Source organism: Ornithodoros turicata, chromosome 4 (assembly GCF_037126465.1).
Source record: "Ornithodoros turicata isolate Travis chromosome 4, ASM3712646v1, whole genome shotgun sequence".
NCBI classification, from domain to species: domain Eukaryota; kingdom Metazoa; phylum Arthropoda; class Arachnida; order Ixodida; family Argasidae; genus Ornithodoros; species Ornithodoros turicata.
Window position 1 is genome coordinate 3,073,605 of NC_088204.1, and position 20,992 is coordinate 3,094,596.

At 47.0% G+C, this 20,992-nt stretch overlaps 3 protein-coding genes across 6 annotated transcripts; all 3 read left to right on the plus strand.

Moving 5' to 3' along the window:
- Positions 1-941: 941 nt before the first annotated feature.
- LOC135392621 (progestin and adipoQ receptor family member 3-like) lies at positions 942-2,816 on the plus strand. Its single transcript, XM_064623333.1, has one exon. The coding sequence runs from the start codon at positions 1,235-1,237 to the stop codon at positions 2,303-2,305; it is 1,071 nt and encodes a 356-aa protein (XP_064479403.1). The 5' UTR covers positions 942-1,234; the 3' UTR covers positions 2,306-2,816.
- An 893-nt stretch (positions 2,817-3,709) lies between these two features.
- LOC135390673 (uncharacterized) lies at positions 3,710-14,909 on the plus strand. Its single transcript, XM_064620484.1, has 11 exons — positions 3,710-3,805; positions 3,865-4,023; positions 10,808-10,859; positions 12,016-12,074; positions 12,154-12,236; positions 12,300-12,373; positions 12,502-12,572; positions 12,685-12,791; positions 12,875-12,939; positions 13,025-13,116; positions 14,587-14,909. Exons 2-11 carry the CDS (start codon positions 3,963-3,965, stop codon positions 14,748-14,750), a joined length of 828 nt encoding a protein of 275 aa, XP_064476554.1. The 5' UTR covers positions 3,710-3,805; positions 3,865-3,962; the 3' UTR covers positions 14,751-14,909.
- A 90-nt stretch (positions 14,910-14,999) lies between these two features.
- Positions 15,000-20,893, plus strand: LOC135390672 (high-affinity choline transporter 1-like). Of its 4 annotated transcripts, XM_064620481.1 has the most exons (9): positions 15,000-15,740; positions 15,817-15,924; positions 15,978-16,133; positions 16,380-16,531; positions 17,728-17,877; positions 18,246-18,375; positions 18,438-18,655; positions 19,548-19,745; positions 20,324-20,893. In XM_064620481.1, exons 1-9 carry the CDS (start codon positions 15,521-15,523, stop codon positions 20,723-20,725), a joined length of 1,734 nt encoding a protein of 577 aa, XP_064476551.1. In that variant the 5' UTR covers positions 15,000-15,520; the 3' UTR covers positions 20,726-20,893. The 4 variants fall into 4 exon arrangements, with proteins under 4 accessions (XP_064476551.1, XP_064476549.1, XP_064476550.1 ...); XM_064620479.1 differs by having other exon boundaries at positions 15,978-16,531; XM_064620480.1 differs by having other exon boundaries at positions 15,978-16,531; positions 19,548-19,718.
- The last annotated feature ends 99 nt before the right edge of the window (positions 20,894-20,992 follow it).

Here is a 20,992-nt window from a genome sequence, read left to right on the forward strand (position 1 = left end):
TGCAATGCAAGCCTCCCTGGAAGAATGCGCTTGTATACGGAAGTTCTTCTGAAAAGGCTCTTGTGTTCTGCACAAGGCCGGACAGATCCCACTTTTACGGTCGTAATCCCGCTGTCCCACCAACCTACTTGTGGGACGGTAATTTGTCCCGCTTTTGGCAGCGGCGAACCCCGAATGAAAAAAAAAGAAGAAAAAGTGGGATTAAATAGCGAACGAGTTTTTACTTTTGCTTGGCCTCCTGCCGGCTTGCGCGTTTCTGCAGTCTCGCCGATGGAACATCGAGACGTGCTGGCGCCATCCTAGAGTGAATAATTTGTCTTAGGCACACGCTTTGCTCATCGAGCTACCTCGGTGGGAGCATGGTCTTGATATAACGACAAAATTTATCCTCAAGTTCAGCGAGTTTGAGCTGAGGTTTTCCCTTCATGTCTGCGAATATGAAGGCAGAATACGTCCTGGTCAACGTCTTTGACGTGTAGTGCTATGTAGTACGTCAATATGCAAATAAATAAATAAATAAATAAATAATAAACGAATGAAAGTAATCTAAAGTAAAAAATTATAAATAAAATAACAGCGGGTCATAAGCGAAATGAAAAGTGTTTGATACGTGGACTGGCACCACCCTCGGCAGCAGCACCCTTGGGTTCAGAGCAGTATTGTCACATTATACCCAAGCTGCACACGGCCACAAATATGACCGACAAAAGCGAATTGTTTTGTTTTGCCAGAGAACTTTGCTCCCATCCCTGTTGCCAAGTCCACTTGACAGGACCGCTAAGTGGCCGTGTCCGCTATCCTCGGTGAAATCCCACTCCTTTATCTGTCCACGTTATCACCACACGCTATTTCCGACGCCGACAACCATCTTGGCTCGGTTCGACGCCCGCTTGACGTCGTACGGCTCCTGGAAACCTTGAGGGTCTAAAAACGTGCCATTATTATGTGAGCACGCCATCGGCTAGGTCGACCTTGTCCATTGCAAAACCGGAAAAAAAAAAAGCGTGCGGCTTTTCTCTTCGTGTTCGCTTTGAAGAAGACGCCGTATTGACGTAAGCTGCGCTTCTAGAGGGCAAGGGCACCCACCCCGTAACGTGACGTCACGCCGCACCGCGTCGCTGCAATCGCGAGAGGTGAAAAACCCGTCGGAGCTGCAGCGAACGACATAGAACGCTTGGAAGCACTCGTGCAAAGCACGCGCACACACGCACAGTCTTTGCACAAAAAGGTAAACATGATGAAAGACCTGCAGAAGTTGGACCTTTTCTGTCTTCTGGGCAATGAAGTGGTGCAGAAGATCTGGGAGGAGATATCGGACTACCTTCCCCCACCGCTCAAAGCTCCCAAAGGATGCAACGATGCACCTGCCGTCAAGTCAACGGCTGCCCTAGAATTCCCTTCGAACCAAGAGAAACGCGAGGAGCTCAGTTCTTACGAGGATGCGCCCCCGTTTCTTCAGCAGAACCCGTTCATCCGCAACGGATACCGCTGCAACCTGGAGATCCACCAGTGCTTCAAGAGCGTCTTCAAGTGGAACAACGAGACGCTCAATATCTGGACCCACCTTGGCGGGTTCTTGATCATCCTCGGCCTTCTGATCCACGATGTCACGTTCAGGCTCGCAGACGTCAACGCGAGACCCGCGGATTGGTTCTACTGCATCGCACTGTGCGTCACCTACATGACTACTCTTATCCTGTCCGTCTGCTATCATACCTTCAACTGCCACTCGGAGCATTCCTACTGTTGTCTTCTCAAATGGGACGTCCTCGGTGTTGCACTCAGCCTGTGCATGACGTTCATCTCCGGAGTTCACTACGCCTTTGGGTGCAGACCTGACCTAGAAGCCATCTACAACGGCATCGAAGCCGCCATGGTCATCGTTGTGCTGGTTCTAAACTTCGTCCCTCCTTTCGCTGGGCAACGCTACGAACCACTGCGTCTGTTTGTTCTCAGCTGCCTGGTCATCTTCGGCATCGCGCCCACGGCGCATTGGATGACGCTGAACGGAGGATTCTCGGCACCGATCGTGACCCTGCTGTTGCCCAGGATCGCAGCCATGTTTGGGTTCATGGGTGTTGCCTTCCTCGTGTACAAGTTCAGGTTCCCCGAGTGCTTCTTCCCGGGAAAGGTGGACCTGGTTGGATCCAGCCATCAGATCTGGCACATCGTGGTGTTCCTGTCCCTGGTCTGGTGGCACGAGACCTCCTTCGCTTACTTCGCGTTCATGAAGGACAAGGCTTGTGCCATCCCGGTTGTGCCTAGTCTCTCCAGCGAGGACGTCATCCTCGAGCTCCTCTCCTAAGCTGTGGTTTCCTCTGGACTGTTATCAGTATTTTTTATCAGTGTTTCGGTCCCAACGAACTGTGATGGAACCTGTGCTGGCGCAGGTGAACTCATGTACCATAACGCAGTTCCTAAACCCGTTTGTCCCGTAGTCCTTATGGGTGCGCTTCGCAGACGCACCTCGGAGAACCAACATATACTGTGGATTATGGGGTTAGGTGATAGGAAGGTCATTGACATAGAATAGTCAACGAATGATAAGGTAGCTCGCTCTTCGTTGGTTCCACGAAGGTTCGATGCTGCGTCTTCGTTCTCAAGCGGACGCGTCTCGCACTGTTTTCTCTATCCTGCGAGGAAACAGTGTTGATGAATTCTAGTCTGCAAATTCCACTATGTTAGTGGTATTGTAATTATTGTACATAACACTGTGTTGAGTTTCGTGTTGTCGACAACATGGCGATATTTATTCAGCGAGTGATGACGAACACATTCCATTGTGTCGTGTCCAATAAAAGAAAAATTGTCTCGCAGTGCTTCTGTATTTTGTTTACTGTCCGTCTAATGATCCCGAGGGAGCAGGTTCGAACCAGGTATAATATGTATGTTTGTGCTATGCGCGTAGTAATATGTGACCTGCTGGCTGCATTGTGCCTCTTGCTCATTTCTGCTCGGAAAACGCCTGTTGAAACAAAAGCGAAAGAAATGGAGAAGACAAAAAAAAAAAAAAAAAAGTGCAGCTTGTGCATAAACAACCGTGCAATGCACTGGGAGGAACAACTCATGCGCACACCTATTGTGAGCATCTCTGTATTATGCTGCTAAAGACGTAAAAGACACGTTAACTTGTCAAACAAAAGAAATGACAAGACAAACTCTTCGACGTCATCTGCAAAATTGACGCACCTCAGATCTGAGAACAAAACACAGGACAGAGAGCAACGATTGGAGAAGTTGACCAACAAAGACGCGAGAATGCGAGGAGAACTGGAAATTGGCGAGGGTTGTTTTCCGAACGAACGAACGCAGAAGACGCAGCTGTAGCCGTCACAACAACCACTGTACCGTCACAAAAAGAGCACGTATAACAAAAAACATTCGACGAAGAAGGAAACTTCCCGCATGGGTTTCCCTGTTGCAGCGCCCGCCGAAGCATAAAGAAAGAACAACGTTTATTGACGTTCGATTACGGGATATACTTTGCAGACGACACCGCCTCGTAGCTGTCGAACAGCCTGTAAGTTTAGCATCGCATTCTGGCATTGATTGAAATCTTAATCCGATCTTTGTCAGTGGCAATTGATACACGAGAAAGTAACCTTCCAGTAATTTATTCATCGATGTCATTTTGTCGACTTCAAGGATGCTAACTTGCTTTGACGGGATGCGAGGATGTACTTCCTATTTTGCGACGCGTTCATTAAGTACGTATTTTCACCCACCTAGGCAGCCGCGCCGTCTGCGACGTGTTATTGCGTATCTCTGTTTCGTTAGCTGTTACAGAAACAAAACAGACGAAAAAGTAAAGCGAAAAAGGTATGTAAGACTCGATCTTCGGCTGATAGTAGCACTTATCGCCAGGAGTCGCAAGCTGTGTGAGTGAAAGCAGATACCACTGGCATCCCGGATAGCAGAAGATACTTGTCGTTTGCAGTTTCTGCATCGCTTCTGTTAGAACAATGGCTGATAATACAGTATGTCTCAGTTGTGGATCTGATTCTGCAGTCGTCAACTTGTTCGGTAAGTACAGACGACGACAATCCAGAAAAGGTTGCATAATATTTCGTCCCTGCCTTTGTGGGGGGTGTCTGTCAAGGAATATGCCTGCATAATGATTTTCGTGTTTTGTGCAACGCTATGGATGGAAGTGACATTCCCGCGTACCCTTCCTCCGCACCCCAACACTTGGGCGATGAAGGCAAAAAAAAAAGTACACAGTCAAGCCGGGCACTGAAGAACACAAGGAATAAGGGATGAAGCACTCCGGACAGTTAAAGTTTGATAAACACGAGGTGCGGAGCCTGTACTTCGTCTGAATTACAGCATTTTGTGACTGTAGCGTGAATAGAAACAAATAACAACGTTCTCAGCACAAATGGGCTACGAGTCTCGCAAAAGGAAGACTTGGAGTGTAGTTCTTATTTCGAAAACGAGATGGCGTCACGTGGCGTACGCTCCACGTATTGTATACGAAATGGCGAAATGTAAATACGAAACACGATATGAAATAAGAAAAAGGACCAGACGTCTTTCCACAAGGTAAGCAGTGGGCAAAGAAAATGGAGGGGGTAACACCACTCAAGAACACAGGACGAATTTTTGATAACACTAGAGGAAGCGCAATGCTCTTTGAGGCCAGGACGGGAAGACGGGAATGACAACCTGCAGAATATACATCCGTCCATGCCGTGTGCTTCCTCGAAGAAGACACAACTCCGGAACGTATATTACTTTATTACACTTCATTCGGTAATCCCTGGAAAGCAACGTTCCAGTCACACCTGTAGGTGCAAAATCTTACGTGGAGGCCAACCCTTATGTAACAGAATACATATGAATGTAGGTCAAGAGGACCACCAGAGCATATCGTCGCAACAAATTACCGAGAGGAAAATATAGACACAAAAAAAGCCACGTACATTACATAGCAGAGATTCGTTTCTTTCGAGTCACCATTTGCTGTTAGCTACCCTATACGCGTTGCAAAGTCAACATGAGAAGCTAGGAACTCTCGTCTGCGATCTAACTGGACCGTGACAAAGATGCAGACGACATTCCTTTTGTCACATCCTCGAATCTGCTTGCGTTGTCGTCTGCTATTTGATGGCATCTTTCCGTGTCAACTTTGAAGGACAGTTATGTCTTATACAGTTTTTGTTTCGTAATCGTTCATCATGTAAGTAATACTGATAACGGTAATAATTTGGGATATTGCATCCTGGGACCACTGCTGTCGTGAGCGACACCAAGGTTGTTGGACTTGCTCGTGAATTAAATTTGCCGCACGAGGGCCCTTTGGCGCGCTAGTGTTCCCCTTTCTGTACTTGCTTTCGTTGTTGCTCAACACCACGACCTACTATATTACTCTGAACATGTCATAATCTGCAAACCCAATGAGGAGCCTGTCCGCACGATCCGCTAGAGGCACTACTCATCGGCCCGCGGGATCCGCATCCTGATTGGACGATGGAAATTTGAATTTTGAACGCGCAGAAGCGGACGCACGATTATCGTCAGATATTATCAGATTATATATCAGATTATATATATTATCAGATTATATCAGATCCCGTGGCTCAGTGGTTAGCGTGCTGGCCATGTCATGTCGAGACTGGGAGGTACCCGGGTTCGAATCCCGGTGCCGGCTGTGCTGTCTGGGGTTTTTCCTGGGTTTTCCTCAGACGCTTTCAGACATATGTCGGCACAGTTCCCTTAGAAGTCGGCCCAGGACGCACATTCCCCCAGGGCGTGAGTCGTGACGTTGCCCACATACGTGAGGCCGACAACGGCAAGCCCTATCACCACCACCACCGCACGATTATCGTAGCAGACGACAGCAACAGTTCCTATGAATACGCGTAGACTGATGATGATAATCAACTTTAGAAGGAAGAATCTCTCGTGGGAGATCCACCGCTTGCAGAAAAAAAAAAAAAAAAGTAAGGTAAGCTAAAGCACAGAGTACTGTAGAAATTAAAGAGTTAATAACCGGGCCGATTAGAAGCGCTACCACCAGCCTCCAAATGCAGCGCTGGGAAAGCGGTCCGTTACGATATGGTCGCTATAATCTAGTAGGTCGTGCTCGACACACTAAAACACACCTTCATGTCCAAGCAACATCTTACACCTCCAACCTATCCAGCGCGCGTACGTAACATCCTCCAACATTGAGAGATTCGTTCCAAAGACAAAAGCGATCTGGGAGAGCGACATTACAAAAGCGCGTAAACCCCACTTTCGCTTTCGAAGTGGGCCATGAAAACCCGACCGTGTACCGAGCATTTGCATCGTCGTCGACTCGGCCCCTTAATCGGGAACACCGTGACCGCACTTCCGGGTTCGGTTTGGGGCCGGAAACCAGCGAGGGTATAGTGGAGCAGACAGCCGTAACAATCATTACGCGTAACCCATCCGCAGAAGAGAAATCCACGCACCGAGTCTTTTCTGCGACTTTTCGTAGAATATATAGGGTTATTTTCTCGATCGGCTAGGTGTGATATATAACCCGAATTAAAGAGGGTATATTTTTAAAGCGCGTATGGGCTGATAAGGTTGTACTTCCTTTTTGGATATGAGATTTTTCCTACGGAGGGGGCATGCTTAGACAGCTTTAGAGAGTTGTAGACGACAGCACCCAGGGTATATTTGGGGCCCCCACACTCTAAGAAAAAAAGGAGTAAAACGGGGAGTAATTGCAGCTTCTACTCCCCTAGTCTGCAATTACTCCCCATTTTAGTCCCCTAACCCAACATTTAGTCCCGACATTTACTCCCCAGGACTGCAAATTGTCACTAAACATCGCCAATGGTCTCCTGAATGCAACAGTCTACGTAAATATGTGTCCTTGTTCAATTTAAACGACATAAGGCTGTATAACTCAGCCAACGTAGCAATTTTCCAGCCACACAGAGTAAGAAACAGTTAGCGCATCTTTCTTCGCGAATTGTGCCCTAGTATGGCGCAAGATTTTATGTCACTCGATATATCACGGTTGACGGTTTGCTTCAAAGTATTTCCATGCATATGCACGAAATATGTACATAGGACTCTTACAACAGCACGTGAAATGCGGTATTCACTCTGTGACATTCATTTACTCCCGTGCATTTACTCCCGAAAGGGACTATTTTTTGTGGCAATGCAATTACTCCCCAAAAGGAGTAAAAATACTCCTTTTTTTCTTAGAGTGCAAAGCGGTTGTGTGCCACATCCTAAAATTTCTATACTCAGGTAGACTGAAGATTGACCAATCGCTGGGGAAGGCACGTGTTTATCAGGCACAGTTATTTATTTATTTCGAGAATCCCAAGGGTCCAGAGGACATATTACACGGGGGGTGGGAACTGGAGCGTAAGATACATTTACAGCAACTTGATAGAAACAAACAAACGAGCAAAAAAGAACAACACAATTTGCAGTAAGTAAACAGGAAAATAAAGAAACGACGACAGTACAAACTTATATGAAAACAAGTATTAAAGCATGAAACATTATTTTAAGTGACAGGGTGAAGCATGTGCTATACTTCCAACATCGGCTCGGTACGTTTTAGCGCTGTGGTTGCTCTAAACATGCGACAATGTATATACGCTACAAAAATTGTCAAAAACAACTCAATTAAAAATCGAGGCAAGAAACAAGTGCAAAACCTATACAGATAGTGACATATACAGGATAATGACAACTAACCGATACAGTCAGTTGACCTGTACCTATATGTCCTCATTTCACGCGCATGCTCAGAAAGAGCTTTTAAAGCCATATAACGCTTTCTCTTCACTTGCCAGAAAGGTAAACGGAAGTCGCATTGTGTCTGTTTCTAACTTTGTTGCAGCATGCGCCCGTAAAGTCAGCCTGCCTACTCTCGTAAGCGCGACGATAAATTCGGACTTTGCCAGCGACACAACTCGGACATGGTTTAGCGTCCAAATCATGGCGAATTTTACGTCTTTTTGACATCCCGACAGCGTCCACACGCAGACATATTGTCGGCATCCTCGCACGTGTTTTCGAGCCATCCCTTTTATAACTGCTCCACGTGGTTGCACGGAGGTACAGCTCACCGTGTTTCTTAATGCTGACTTTACAGCCAGACCCTGTGGAAGTCGCGAGGTCTGATTCCACGCTTTTATCGTCCCATTTCCTTCTTTTGGATGTCCAACACGGGACATAAGGGTTTACCTCGTAATCTGAGGTCACTGAACTGAGACTCGAAGTCAAATTTGACGCCGTTCTTCCGTTGTTGCGTCGGCGTGCCGTTATGCCTACGTCGTATATAATTAACTCTCTCTTTATATCCAAACTATAATATGGCACTAAGTTCGCGACTTACGACTTCACAATGCACTTATTATTCGGTGTTGTTTACTCTAAACATCCACTTACGGAAGATTTGTGTTCTTCTTTCCTTTGTTTGTTTGTTTGTGTGTGTGTCAGCAGCATGGCCGAGTGGTTACAATTTATTTTATTTTTCTTGTATTACAACGGTACTTTCTTCTATTTTTCGACAAAACAACAACACTCCGTCTCTTTCCAACATAGGCTGGTCAGCTGTCCAGTTCCTATCCCACCTAATTGTGGTTCGGCAGAACACATTATACTTGTCTTAGTAGGTTCTGGCGTCTCCCAGACGCCTAAAGCTACCGGGCGGGAAAATACTGCATCTAATTATTTGATTACTATCTCCGGGCTCACTGCAGTGGCCGGCCACGATTCCTATCTGCGAGTGAAACTGAAGGCCATACTGCTCGCGATCACTTATGCACGGACGTTGTTTGTGTCGGAGCAGGACTTTGTTGTCTGCTCTGACGTCACGCGTGAGACAACAACCGTACATGCGTTGTAATTGCTACCTTCCTGTCCTGGGTATACCGTGCAGACAGCCATTCGGAGGACATTTATCGTCACTCTTTTAAAGAAGGTCCTTTGAAAAGCAGCCAAGGTAGTATACAGTTGGTACACTGGTTGGTACATTGGTGGTATAAGCAAAAGGTCGTGCTGAAGACTGCACTCTTAAAAAAACAAGGGGTCTACTTTAACTCCTTTATCTTACCACATATATGACTCCCTTTTGGAGAGTACAATTACTCTCAAAGAGGAGCCTCCTCACTCCCACAAGGGAGTAACATTACTCCCTTACTCCCTACCGGAGAGTAATATTACTCTCCAGTAGGGAGTTAGAGCGAGACCCCTTTTTGAGAGTAATTGCACTCTCCAAAAGGGAGTCATATATATGTGGCAAGAAAAAGAAGTTAAAGTACACCTGTTTTTTTTCTTTTTTTTTTAAGAGTGTGGGAGGTAGTAGGTTCGAATCTTATACCACCGGCTGTATGCTCTCTGAGTTTTTTTTTTTTCCTGGGTTTTCCGGTATAGACTTCCCAGACGAATGTTGGCACAGTTCCCCCATATGAAGCCGGCCCAGGACGCACACTAACGCCCCCTGTCCCTCACTCCTTCCTGCTGTCCTCTCTCCATCTGTCCACGTCTCTATACGCCGCTCATAGCCATAGTTGCATCGCGGCGCTGACGCGAAATTAAAAAAAAAACAGTTACCCCGCATAAATAGTATCTATAATTAAGTTACAAGTATAACATATGTGCAGTTAATCTCCGACATGGCAAAAGCAAAAACTCGTGTCCAACAACTTTTGCTCAAAACTTCTGCTCTATGGACTCGCAAGATGGACACGGATAACGTTGCACGAAGGACTTAATCTTCTGTTCGTTGATGCAATCGTCGAACTGAGACCGTGATGTTTCTGATTAGAAGAAGCCGCCCAAGCAGCACAATGTACTGGAAGTCGCCCAAGCAGCACAATGTACTGAAAGTCGAGTGCAACAGGGGTGGACGGTATGTGTCTTATCAATGTTCTGTAGTTTCATCAGTCTGTTCAAGGCCTTCCACCTACCCGTCCACCCCTATTGCACTCGACTTTCAGTACATTTTGCTGCTTGGGCGAGTGCATTAGGGGTGGACGGTATGTGTCTTATCAATGTTCTGTAGTTTCATGAATCTGTTCAAGGCCTTTCATCTACCCTTCCACCCCTATTGCACTCGACTTTCAGTGCATTTTGCTGCTTGGGCGGGGTTGTCCAAAAAGACGTTATCAAAACAACCAGCTGTATAGATCAACGCACTCTCTATATACGCGGATGAACTCGAAGTGGAGTACGCGATAGAACGATCTTGAGAGATTACCTAAAAAAGATGGTATCAATCGGGTGGTTATAGATCCACGAAAGCTCTTCTGTTCGCTAGCAAGGTTGGTGTGCCCACGCGATGGATTTCTTTCTTTCTATATGGCAGGAAAATGTCGAGACCCTTCCCAGTGGACCCCTGGCGCGTACGATCCTCTCGCTGTGCCGTTATGTCGGCAGGCAAACAGCTCGGTACATTGTAATGACACCACCACGATCATGTTGTGTATCACGCCTCAAGTTATTACATTCGACGTTTAGGCACAGTGTGCGTTTATTTCGACCTACTTCAAAAGATCCGTTACAAAAATGCCAAATGAGTACCTATAGAGAGCCAAATGTATTTTTATTGAGTCTATAGAAACTCAATAGAAAATCAGTTCCTAATGAGTTTCCTCCATAGAAAGTCAAAAGAATTTCTTATGATTTTCCTAACTGTATTTCTAATGAGGAATATCAAAAGATTCTCTATTGACTTCCAACTGAAATGCAAAGGTCATGCGTTCCGTCGCTTGTACATAGTCTGACTAGTCTGACTCCATACTTGTCGATTACGTCTCCTGCTTGATGACAATATACACGAAGGATTGATCGTATGATGTTACAGGCGCAACGGTGACGTCATGGAAAGTGGATGGAAAGGAAGCGTTATTTTTAAGGTGAGTGGCACTTTAGGCAGTTTTACAAAACGGTACGCAAGCACATTACGGGGAAACACTGTTTCACGGTTTTGGGCACGTGTAGTGCCGACCCATTATTTCTTTTGGGGCCTCAAAACACTCGGGTACTTTGTTCCAAAACTGCCGATTTGAACTTGCTGCGCTATATACGAACGTCGCGCGGTAATAACACACGGCATAGCAACAATCTATACGTCTGCTGTATATGCATTGAAGCATCGCAAGCGAAACGAGGAAGTGTTTGCTTCGTTTACTAGTACCTTGGAAACCGGTCTTTCTGTCTAGAACGTGAAACCCTTTTGCACTGACACGTGGGCATAATTGTTACGTCAAGAAGGATATACCTTGAAACATCCAGTACTCTGGTCTCTTCCACCAGTCCATCTTGTTTTTTTACTTTTATTTTTTATTTATTTTTATTTTATTTATTTTATTTTATTTTATTTTTATTTTTTTCATCAGTTACTAACTTAAAAAAAAAGAGCTATGAGAGCAGCACTGATGCTGCCATTTTTGCGGGCGGGTTACGCGTCCAGGCGGACGTCCCGTGGAAAAGAGCATGTAACCACTGGATGACTAATTACCTAAAATTCATTAATGAACTTCTTAATGAGATGTTTTCGCGAAAATACGAGACAGCAGAATAGACGACTTCAGGAAATCCCATGATGCTGATCCCATGCGTGATGATTCTTTCTTGCGTCTTAGTCGCGCGCGGTGCACTATGGGTGTGCGCTGTCCCAAAGTGAAACTGAAACCAAGGTTGGTTCCGTTTTTGTCCTTCCCCTTGGCTGCCTCCGGCGTCCCCGGTTCGAGCGTGGGTTTCGGTTTCTCTTTGGGGCTGCACCCTTCCATAGAGCACCGCGCGCGGCTAAACCGCTAAGCATCATGGGATTTCTTGACTATTGGAGGCCGACCGTTATTTGAATCCACCTTCGTTCTCAAACATCCTGAAACGAACGCATACTTTTGAGATTGAAATCGGCCAACTCTGGTACGCAAAATGCAGCCCGTGCAGTGCTCTAATGGCGGGCTCATGCCGTGATGAGGACTTGAAAACCCTCACTTGTTACTGGTGGACATTCTTTCTTGCGTCGGGAAACGCGCAGCTCTGATTGGTCTGTTTTCCTGGCAGCGAGAAAGCGCGCTTCGACGGAGAGACTCCTATTCGTGGTGGAATACCCATCGTATTTCGTAAGTTCGGCTTGAAGATTAACGTGAATGCTAAAAAAGAAAATTACAATGCATTAATTCCAATACTGTCGTTGAACAGCACACTTTGGACCTTGGGAAAGTGGACCTCTTCACGGCTTCGCACAGATGCTTCAGTGGACCGTCAGAGAAGCCCCGCATGAGGTGCGTTCTTGATGTCGTAACTCACTTTTTATATCTCAAGCCGTCATTTTCTGACACTTCCAGTCTGACAACGGTGGTACGACAACAGCGCTAGGCCTAATGCACAGTCCAACTACGCGTGATATGTGGGATTACAGGTAATAATGATTCAGGTATAGCCTGCATATACCTGGGAGGGGTCGTTAAATAACAATCAAGGTTGCCGCGCGCATTCTTGCAAACTGTCCAGGTTTTTTTCTTTTTCTTTTTTCTTTTTTTACCGCAGGTTCGAAGCTCTCTACAGGGTTACCTTGAAGAAAAGCGAACTGGTGTTGGACCTTGAGGTTACAAATCAAGGTATACAGTATGTCTTATCTTTTTAATTATACCCCGCCAAGATTCAGTACAAGATATGAGATCAATACACGGTGATACTTTCTCAGGTTTCGGTTTCTGATTTCGTTCGCAGACGATGCACCATTCGATTTCACGACGTTGTTGCACACATATTTTTTGCTGTCCAATGTGCGGGATTGCTTGATTTCTGGCTGTAAAGGATGTTCGTACATTGATAAGGTAATTTATTCGGATTGATTTTGAATAAATGTTTGTACTTGTTTTCCGCTTCACATTTACGCTATGTCGCTGTTCCTATTCAGGTTCGTAACTCTACAGACTGCCAAGAGCTAAGAGAGTTTGTTTCTGTGTCTGGCCCCATCGATAAGTAAGTCACTTTGTCATGTACACGATGCCTTTTCACCGGTTGGGTATCACGTAATATTCTCTCGTCGAACGGTCTCTTGTCGCAGCGTCTACAAGAAGACGGATATGAGCCACACGTTGAAGAACGCCGCAGGAGGTCGCACCATTCTGGTCACGAAACAGAACCTTCCAGACACCGGTGTGTTGCTTCGTTCGAGATTTTCTGCCTTGGCTAACTTCAGTGTTAATGTGCAAACGCTAATTCGTTTCATGGTTAATTTGCATATATGTACTATAGATTCATTTTATTTCGATAAGGTACTTTCGTCCGCTAATTTGTCGTCGCCTATATCTTCTATTGTGTCGTCTGCTAAATTTCGACATGTCGTCTGCTGCCGTTTGTGTCGTCGGTGCTGCCGCCGTGGTACTTTACCATGTTATACTTCAAATAATTTTGAGTTCCGTGTCAAACAAATTAACGTAGCGATTACTTGTCATTTTTCCATTTTTTTGTTTCTACATCTGAAGTTCCTCCGCTGATTTTCACCGTGTCGTCTGCTGTGACTTTTCATCGATTCAGGCCATTGAGTCTCATGCAAAATTACACGTAGCGCCGTATACTTCCTGTGTATCATCCCACAATGTTTTCCTATAAAACTTCGTATTTCAATTTAATCAATAGATCCAAGAAATGTCACCGTGATCGGTGAAAGTCGTCTCGAAAGTAAATGTCGTAATCCTGTACGGATGGTGGTGGTGGTGGTGGTGGTGGTGGTGGTGGTGGTGGTGAAAGGACTCGCCGTTGTCGGCCTCACAAAAAGGAGGAGGAATGTGCGTCCTGGGCCGACTACTAAGGGAACTGTGCTGACATATATGTCCGACAACGTCTGAGGAAAACACGGGAAAAACTCCAGACAGCATAGCCCGACACCGGGATTCGAACCCGGGTACCTCCCAGTCTCGACGTGACATGGCCAGCACGCTAACCACGCGAGCTGGCGGAATGTGGTTTGTTAGTACGACTTTAGTGAGCCTGTAGTATAGGCCTAGTTCGCGCTTGCTTTGTAGGGAAACACCGTATGTGCTCCGAGAGGAACTCGTTGACCGGTAGCCATCTTTAGAAAGAGCTACCCAAAAGATAGGGCTACTGATGAACTGGAGCAGAATGAGGTCACGCAACTAATAATATGCAAGAAATACACTTCTACCCGAGGAACGTCATCGTGACGTTGGTACACAGACTGAAACCGAAACAAATCGCAAGGGAGGGGCTGGGTTCCACGAATGGGCACTTGTTCGCTGCCTCCTATTGAAAGAAATGCAGGACCGAAGATCGTAATTCCCTCAAGACCGTTTGATTTCGGGCGCGACCTTGCTCGCCCCCCCCCCCCCCCCAGCTTCGAGCGTAAGTTCAACTCTACCAAATTGGTGGCGCTGTCGAACACTATGACGCCATTTGTTTACAAACAGGGAGAGGTCTATTACGTAAAATTCTTAGAATATCAAATGCTGTATCTTAACATGTCTTTCTTGTCACTCACCGATTTTTTTTACTATAGTTCCAGTCTGCCAAGTTGGCGGCGCTGTTGTTCCATATGTGACGTTATTTGTTTGTAAATAGTGAGAGTAAATATATAGAGAGACAATCATTGGCGCATCCCATTTCCAGTGGTCTGGAACCCATGGGCCGAGGGCATAAAACTCTTCGAAGATCTGGACCATGAGGACTACAACAGATACATCTGCGTAGAAGCAGGATATGTAGCAGAACCTGTACGCCTTTCGCCCAACAGTGCTTTCAAGGCATCTTGTTCTCTAAAGGTCACCTCTTGAGTACCTTTGACATATTTCACGAATGTCAGTCGGAACTCCAGAGACACCAATGTCAGCATGAACACCAGAGACGCCAACTAATCTGGGCACCCTTTTAAGGGAATTTTTCTGTTTACGGCATATTAACAATTTCTACAATAAAGTGCCAAAACTTGTCTACTTTTCCTGTGGAACCCACAATATAGTACTACCCACAAGTACAAAAATCCATACTACTACTTCGTCTTCTTCCTCCGTCTATGATAACCGTCGTCCACCAAGGGAGATTGGCAGGGGCTAAACTACTGGATAAACGTGATTATGTTTCCTAGCTATGTTCGATGAGGATGATTACTATGTGCGACAATGAATCAAAAAGAAACACTGCAGTGCAGTGTGTGTGCGTGCGTGAGGGAGCATGCGCGTAAAAATAAAAATTACCGTAAGTACAGACGTTACAAGGACTGTTACCTATAGAAGCGGTGAGGGCGATGAACAAATGGTGCGATGCAAGGTGCCACGGACAGGCCCCCACTTTCCCGTGTGAACTGCCCCAAATGACAGTAACGAAGTTGGCCAATCGCCCTTAGTGGATAACGGCCATTTCCCCGAGGATGATGAAGAAGAAGAACGAAGTTGGTGTAAATACCTATTGCACGCAATCACGTCATAACGCAACGCAACGCGTCACGTGCCAAGCTCGCGGCCACGGGCCCTTGCTCCCGATCTATTCCAGACTGTAACGCGCACCTGAGCAGTCTGGCCTTCGTACTGTTCTGTGCCTCTGCAACATGGCCTTCAATACCTTGGCGGCACTGTTCGTAGTTTTCTACTACGTCACCATCGTCACCATCGGCGTATGGGCAGGACGAAAGGTGCATACCGGGGACACCAGAGAGGCTTACCGTCGGTCCGCCAGGAGGAACAGAGATGCGAGCGAGCTCTTCCTGTTGCGCATGTACATTAGCGAACGCAAGGTGCCGCTCTACCTTGGCTTTGCGTCCATGACAGGTAAGACGTTGGCTCATGAACAGTGGCCTCTGGGGTAAGTGTAACAGATGGGTGTTCATTACAACGCACTGAGCAGCCACCTGGGTTGGAGGAGGCTACCTCAACGGTGCAGCCGAAGTTGTGTACAGCTCTGGGCTGATGTGGTGTCAGGCGCCTGCTAGCTACGCACTAAGTCTCCTACTAGGTGACCATGACAAGTTCATTTGCGTTCCGCTAACCGTGCGGATGCTCCAACAGGTGGCCGTCTGTTTGCGAGCAAGATGCGTGCCTCGAACGCCATCACCATGATGGACCCATTTCAGGAGCGACTCGGTAAATGGGTCTGTATTCTGCTAGTCATCCCAGCCGTTTGTGGAGAGATCTTCTGGACCGCCTCCATCTTGTCCGCACTAGGTCTGTGCATTCTTGCGAAAAAAAAAAAAAACTGTCGTCTGCTAACTTACTGTCGTCTGCTAACTTACTGTCGTCTGCTAACTTACTGTCGTCTGCTAACTTACTGTCGTCTGCTAACTTACTGTCGTCTGCTAACTTACTGTCGTCTGCTAACTTACTGTCGTCTGCTAACTTACTGTCGTCTGCTAACTTACTGTCGTCTGCTAACTTACTGTCGTCTGCTAACTTTCTTTCTCGTCAAACCAGGCACAGCGGTACGGATAATCGTGGAGATCGAGACCACCACTTTTCCCATAATCGCGTCCGCTGCCGTCATACTCTTCTACACGTCTCTCGGAGGTTTCTATTCCGTCATATACACAGACCTGTTCCAGGTGGCAATGACGATGGTGGGACTGGTAGGTACACGAGACCTATATGTGTCACTTCGCATATGAAAGGTTCCAAGCAAGTTGATGTAGGAGTGAGTTCACTAAAGCGCTTCTGCTCTACCACGATGCATACCTATCTAGAGAACGCGTCCTTAGTCAATGGTGCTCAGTACTTCACCTCCCTCTTTCGTCATAGCAGCAGCGTCTTTCGCGACATATCAGCAAGAGCGACAGAAGCACTAAAGCGCCATACTGTGATGGGCAGTTGTGGTCTGAATGTAGGCCGTGCCGGAGCTTGCACACTGGGAAAAGCCTTAAAACCCATTGTGTGTCCCTGTTCCATTCTTTTTCTTCTGGCCTTATGGTTTCGAGAAGTAGCGGGCCTGAGGGCTGCTCGCTTCCATCACTACGGTCGACAACCTCGTTGGAACCTGCGAGACTGCTAATACTCGCTTGACGTCGATAAGTGGTCTTTTTTAGTTCAGACCTGGCTGTCTCAGTGGTAGCGTGAATAGTAGTCCACAACTTGCATGCATTGCAGTCCCAAAATAAGTTCATTTCCGGAGCTTACAGATCACAGGAAAACACTATAGAGTGACAGTCTCTAAAGCTTGAATCCCATAACAAGCGACACGCGGCAGATACATGCGAGAAGCGACAAAATCGACGTCACTGCCGCCACACGAGCGTCGAAAAAGTTTTGTCGCGGCTGAATATTTCTGCATCTACTCCCAGTAGATATTTGTAGCATGTCGCTGAGTTCGTTGCCTGTTGTTTGACAAAACCAGCTAGATTTGGCGGCGTGAAACAAGAACTGAACGCGTGGGCAAGAGAAAGGGTGGAGAGGGCAACCAACAAAAATAGCAGACGAAGAAGTGGGCGGGGCGTTGGGAACTTCAACCGCAGCGCCACTGCGTTACGGCGAATATTACATAGCACCTTTATTACAAGTTCTCCTCGTTTTGATCAATGAAATACTATTTTTGGCATATTTATGGCAATTTACAACTTAGCTAGAATAAAATAAGCATTGCTTCTAAAAAAAAAATCATTTCTCGGCGACGAAATGTCGCTGCTCAAATGGACCAGGAAGTCGCGCCATGACCAGACGCGACAGCGACAAATTCTGCAGCGCGTCGCGTGTCGCTTGTCGAGCTTCTTCCATAACAGTAGGACAGTTCCAAGTAGGTAGCCGGTTTACGTCTAAGTGCTTACCGTTGCAGTGGACGATTGTGCCCTATGTCCTGGGCCATAAAGACGTTGGTACCGTTCATGGCAAAGACGCCGACTGGGTTGGCGAAGTCTTCTTTGAAGACGCTGGCATCGCATTCGACTTCTTCCTCATGACTGCGCTTGGAGGAATTCCTTGGCAGGTATTGACAGCACACGTTATCTGCGATAAGGAGCTGATCCGGTACATTACCTAATAAGCGCTAAGGTATAGGATCGTGTAGATCGCTCAGTTTTCTTCTTACGGTACGTCTGTTTTTTTTACAAGGCAGCTAGCTAATCCTGATGTGCCTGTTTGTGTGCCTTGCGTGCCTTTATGATACTTTCACTCTGTAGAGTAACCTATATGCCGGAGACTACGATCGTTGAGCCCAGAATCCGGACGTCGCCGTGGACCTAGTCCATAGAAATGTTTTGGACTGGAGGGCATCTAGTAGTTGGGTGCAGACACCTGTCCTTGAGCAAAGCAAGGCGCGGTACACTTCACATTCCTCAACGTGTCCTTTGGCAGGTCTACTTCCAGCGCGTCCTTAGCGTTTCCAGCAGCTTTGATGCCGAAATGATGTCTTACCTGGCCGCTGTAGGCTGTATCTTCCTGGCGCTACCGCCTATCATGGTAGGAGCCGCGGCAAAGACAACAAGTATGTGCCTACCAATGCGTGACCATGGTGAACGTGAGGTATAATAGCCGTTTGTACTATAGATTTCACCCTGGTGGGTTACAAGGGGCCTTTTCAACTGCGCCCGGATGATGTGCCAAGCGTCCTCCCTATCTGCATCCGACTGTTCGCACCTTCATTTATGTCCATCGTAGGACTGGGGGCCATAACATCGGCGGTCATGTCGTCTATGGACTCTTCCATGCTGAGTGCCGCTACGTTGGTCACGAGGAACGTCTACCATCAACTGTTCAGACCCACAGTAAACATTCGATACTCTTGTAGCCACGGAAACGATACGGCAGCGTTGTGATTGTCAAGCAATAGGAAAGCACGGATGAGACTACTATGAGACTTTATGGACTATGGAGACTACTATAAGACTAGTGGTAGAAGCCATAGGGACAGTATACAAGAGTGACGCAGCTCCTGCACGTGGACCAGGGGCGGATCTAGGATGTTTCCGACGGGGGCGGGGGGGGGGGGGGGAGGGGTCCGCTATGGACAAGTGCCAGGTGCATGCTGGGATTGGTTAATTGAACCCTATGTTCAAGTCTCGAATTGAGGGGTTCAGGACATCCGGACTCCCCCCCCCCAAAATCCGCCCCTGACGTGGAGGCGTCAACTTTGTGTTTCTGTGGCTCCTGCGATACAGATGTGACTGTATACGACCTAGTTGCCCGACAAATGACCCCATCCTATACCGTGGATGCCGGCAACTAAACTTCGTGACACACGAATGCTTCGAGACGTTTTCCGCGCGCGACGTTAAATAGGGTGTGACGCTGGAGTTTCGGTGCAAATCCTCTAGTGCGCCCCTCAGTTTGGGCCATGTCAGCCGAAACCAGCCAGAGGTGTAGCTCCGACCCCCCTTAGATTTCGCATTCCGTTAGGGGTGTGTTCGAACGGACAACACTTTTTCATGGTTGGGCCAAGTTCGAGGCGCCCCCAATGCTTAAAAAAAAAACAACAACGAAACCTTGAGAGAAAAAACTTATGCACATCCCTAAGGGAATGCACAATATTCAGCGAAATCTGAAGAGGGTCGAACTACACCTCTGGCTGGTTCCAGCTGGAATGGCCCAGTTGTCTGGCGGACGTATTATCTATACCTATACAACACGAGATGATAACAACATCGTTATCATTTCCAGGCAGGCGACATGGAGATAGCGACGTTCCTCCGTGCTAGCGTGTGCGTCATCGGAGCCTTATCTACTTACATGGCCCTGTCTGTCACTTCCGTCTATGCCCTCTGGATCTTCAGCTCGGACTTGGTCTACGTTCTCCTCTTCCCTCAACTAGTTTCTGTTTTCTACTTCGAGGTTCGCACTGTATTCCATATTAATTATGTACGCCATATTTATATTATGTATTCCATATATCTACTTCGCTTAATTGTTTCGTCCGAAAAGTGCTTAGAATAAGCATAGCTCGGCGCAATCATGATCGCAATGCCTTATCAAAGCCTGATGATCGCGCCGAGCTATGAGAATAAGCGAATATTAAAAGATCAGCGCTGTTTCGGCAGCTGCATTGGCAACGACATCAGCGTGACGTCACTCCCTAACATGAGGAGTGAGAGGGCGGTGCTGAGAGGAGAATGGCGACCGCACGCGGCCTTCCACCCATCGGCGCCCCCTTTTCTCAAGGACGTGCTCTGATTGGTGGTGTAGGGAATTCCGATGTACTCTCAGCACCCGCCGTCTGCTCTTGTAATGTATCCCATCGAATGGCTGTCCAAACTATTTCGCGTGGGATTTTCGATACCGTAGTCAGCGGTAAACGAGGAATAAAACGACACCATAGTTTCGACATCGACTGTCCCTTTTTAGCCACACGCACCGAAGACCAAATACAGAATACACGACGAATACAGTGCACGAAGTTAGTGCCACTACGCAACACTTAACAGCATTACTCCACGCAGGAACATACGAACGCCTACGGTTCTGTCTGCGGCTTCGTATTGGGCGCCCTGTTACGTCTCATCAGCGGCGAACCTTCCATGGGAGTACCTGTGCTCCTACGGTACCCGTTCTATGACGAAGACACCGGACAGCGGTTCCCATTCAGAACCTTCTGTATGTTCCTGAGCTTCACGAGCCTCCTGCTATTCTCCAAGCTGACGGAACACCTGTTCCATTCTGGTGCGCTGGCCCCTCACCTCGACTACTGGAACTGTTACCCCGATCTCCATCCGCCTCCGAAGGAACCTGAACCGGATCAGCCTGTCAACCCAATTGATGTAGTTCCGAGCAACATGGAATCCTCTGTGTCGTCGAAAAAGTCTTCGAAGGAGAAACCATCAAAGAAAAAGATCCCTAGATAGTTGATATTATACGGCTGTTATTGCATATCGATGTTGACGTGCAACAAAAAATATTGGAAAAATATTTTATTTTCCGCATTGATGTTGCACACTGAGTCGCCATATAGTACTATGCTTCGAGATTTTAAAAGTGCTAATGAAACCAACTGAACGTTCTTTGCAATCGTGTATCGTAGTCGTGCTTTTTCATTGCCAGGATAAGTCTGGGTAGCGGGTACATATACTATGCTTGGTGATGAAAGATAGCATAACGGAAGGGTCAGGGTT

Coding starts and splice junctions, on each gene's coding strand:
- LOC135392621 (XM_064623333.1), top strand. CDS start 1,235: ATGATGAAAGACCTGCAGAAGTTGGACCTTTTCTGTCTTCTGGGCAAT.
- LOC135390673 (XM_064620484.1), top strand. CDS start 3,963: ATGGCTGATAATACAGTATGTCTCAGTTGTGGATCTGATTCTGCAGTC. Junction 12,075..12,153: donor TGGAATACCCATCGTATTTC/GTAAGTTCGGCT, acceptor GTCGTTGAACAG/CACACTTTGGACCTTGGGAA. Junction 12,237..12,299: donor TCAGAGAAGCCCCGCATGAG/GTGCGTTCTTGA, acceptor TGACACTTCCAG/TCTGACAACGGTGGTACGAC.
- LOC135390672 (XM_064620479.1), top strand. CDS start 15,521: ATGGCCTTCAATACCTTGGCGGCACTGTTCGTAGTTTTCTACTACGTC. Junction 15,741..15,816: donor TGGCTTTGCGTCCATGACAG/GTAAGACGTTGG, acceptor CGCACTGAGCAG/CCACCTGGGTTGGAGGAGGC. Junction 15,925..15,977: donor CGCACTAAGTCTCCTACTAG/GTGACCATGACA, acceptor ATGCTCCAACAG/GTGGCCGTCTGTTTGCGAGC.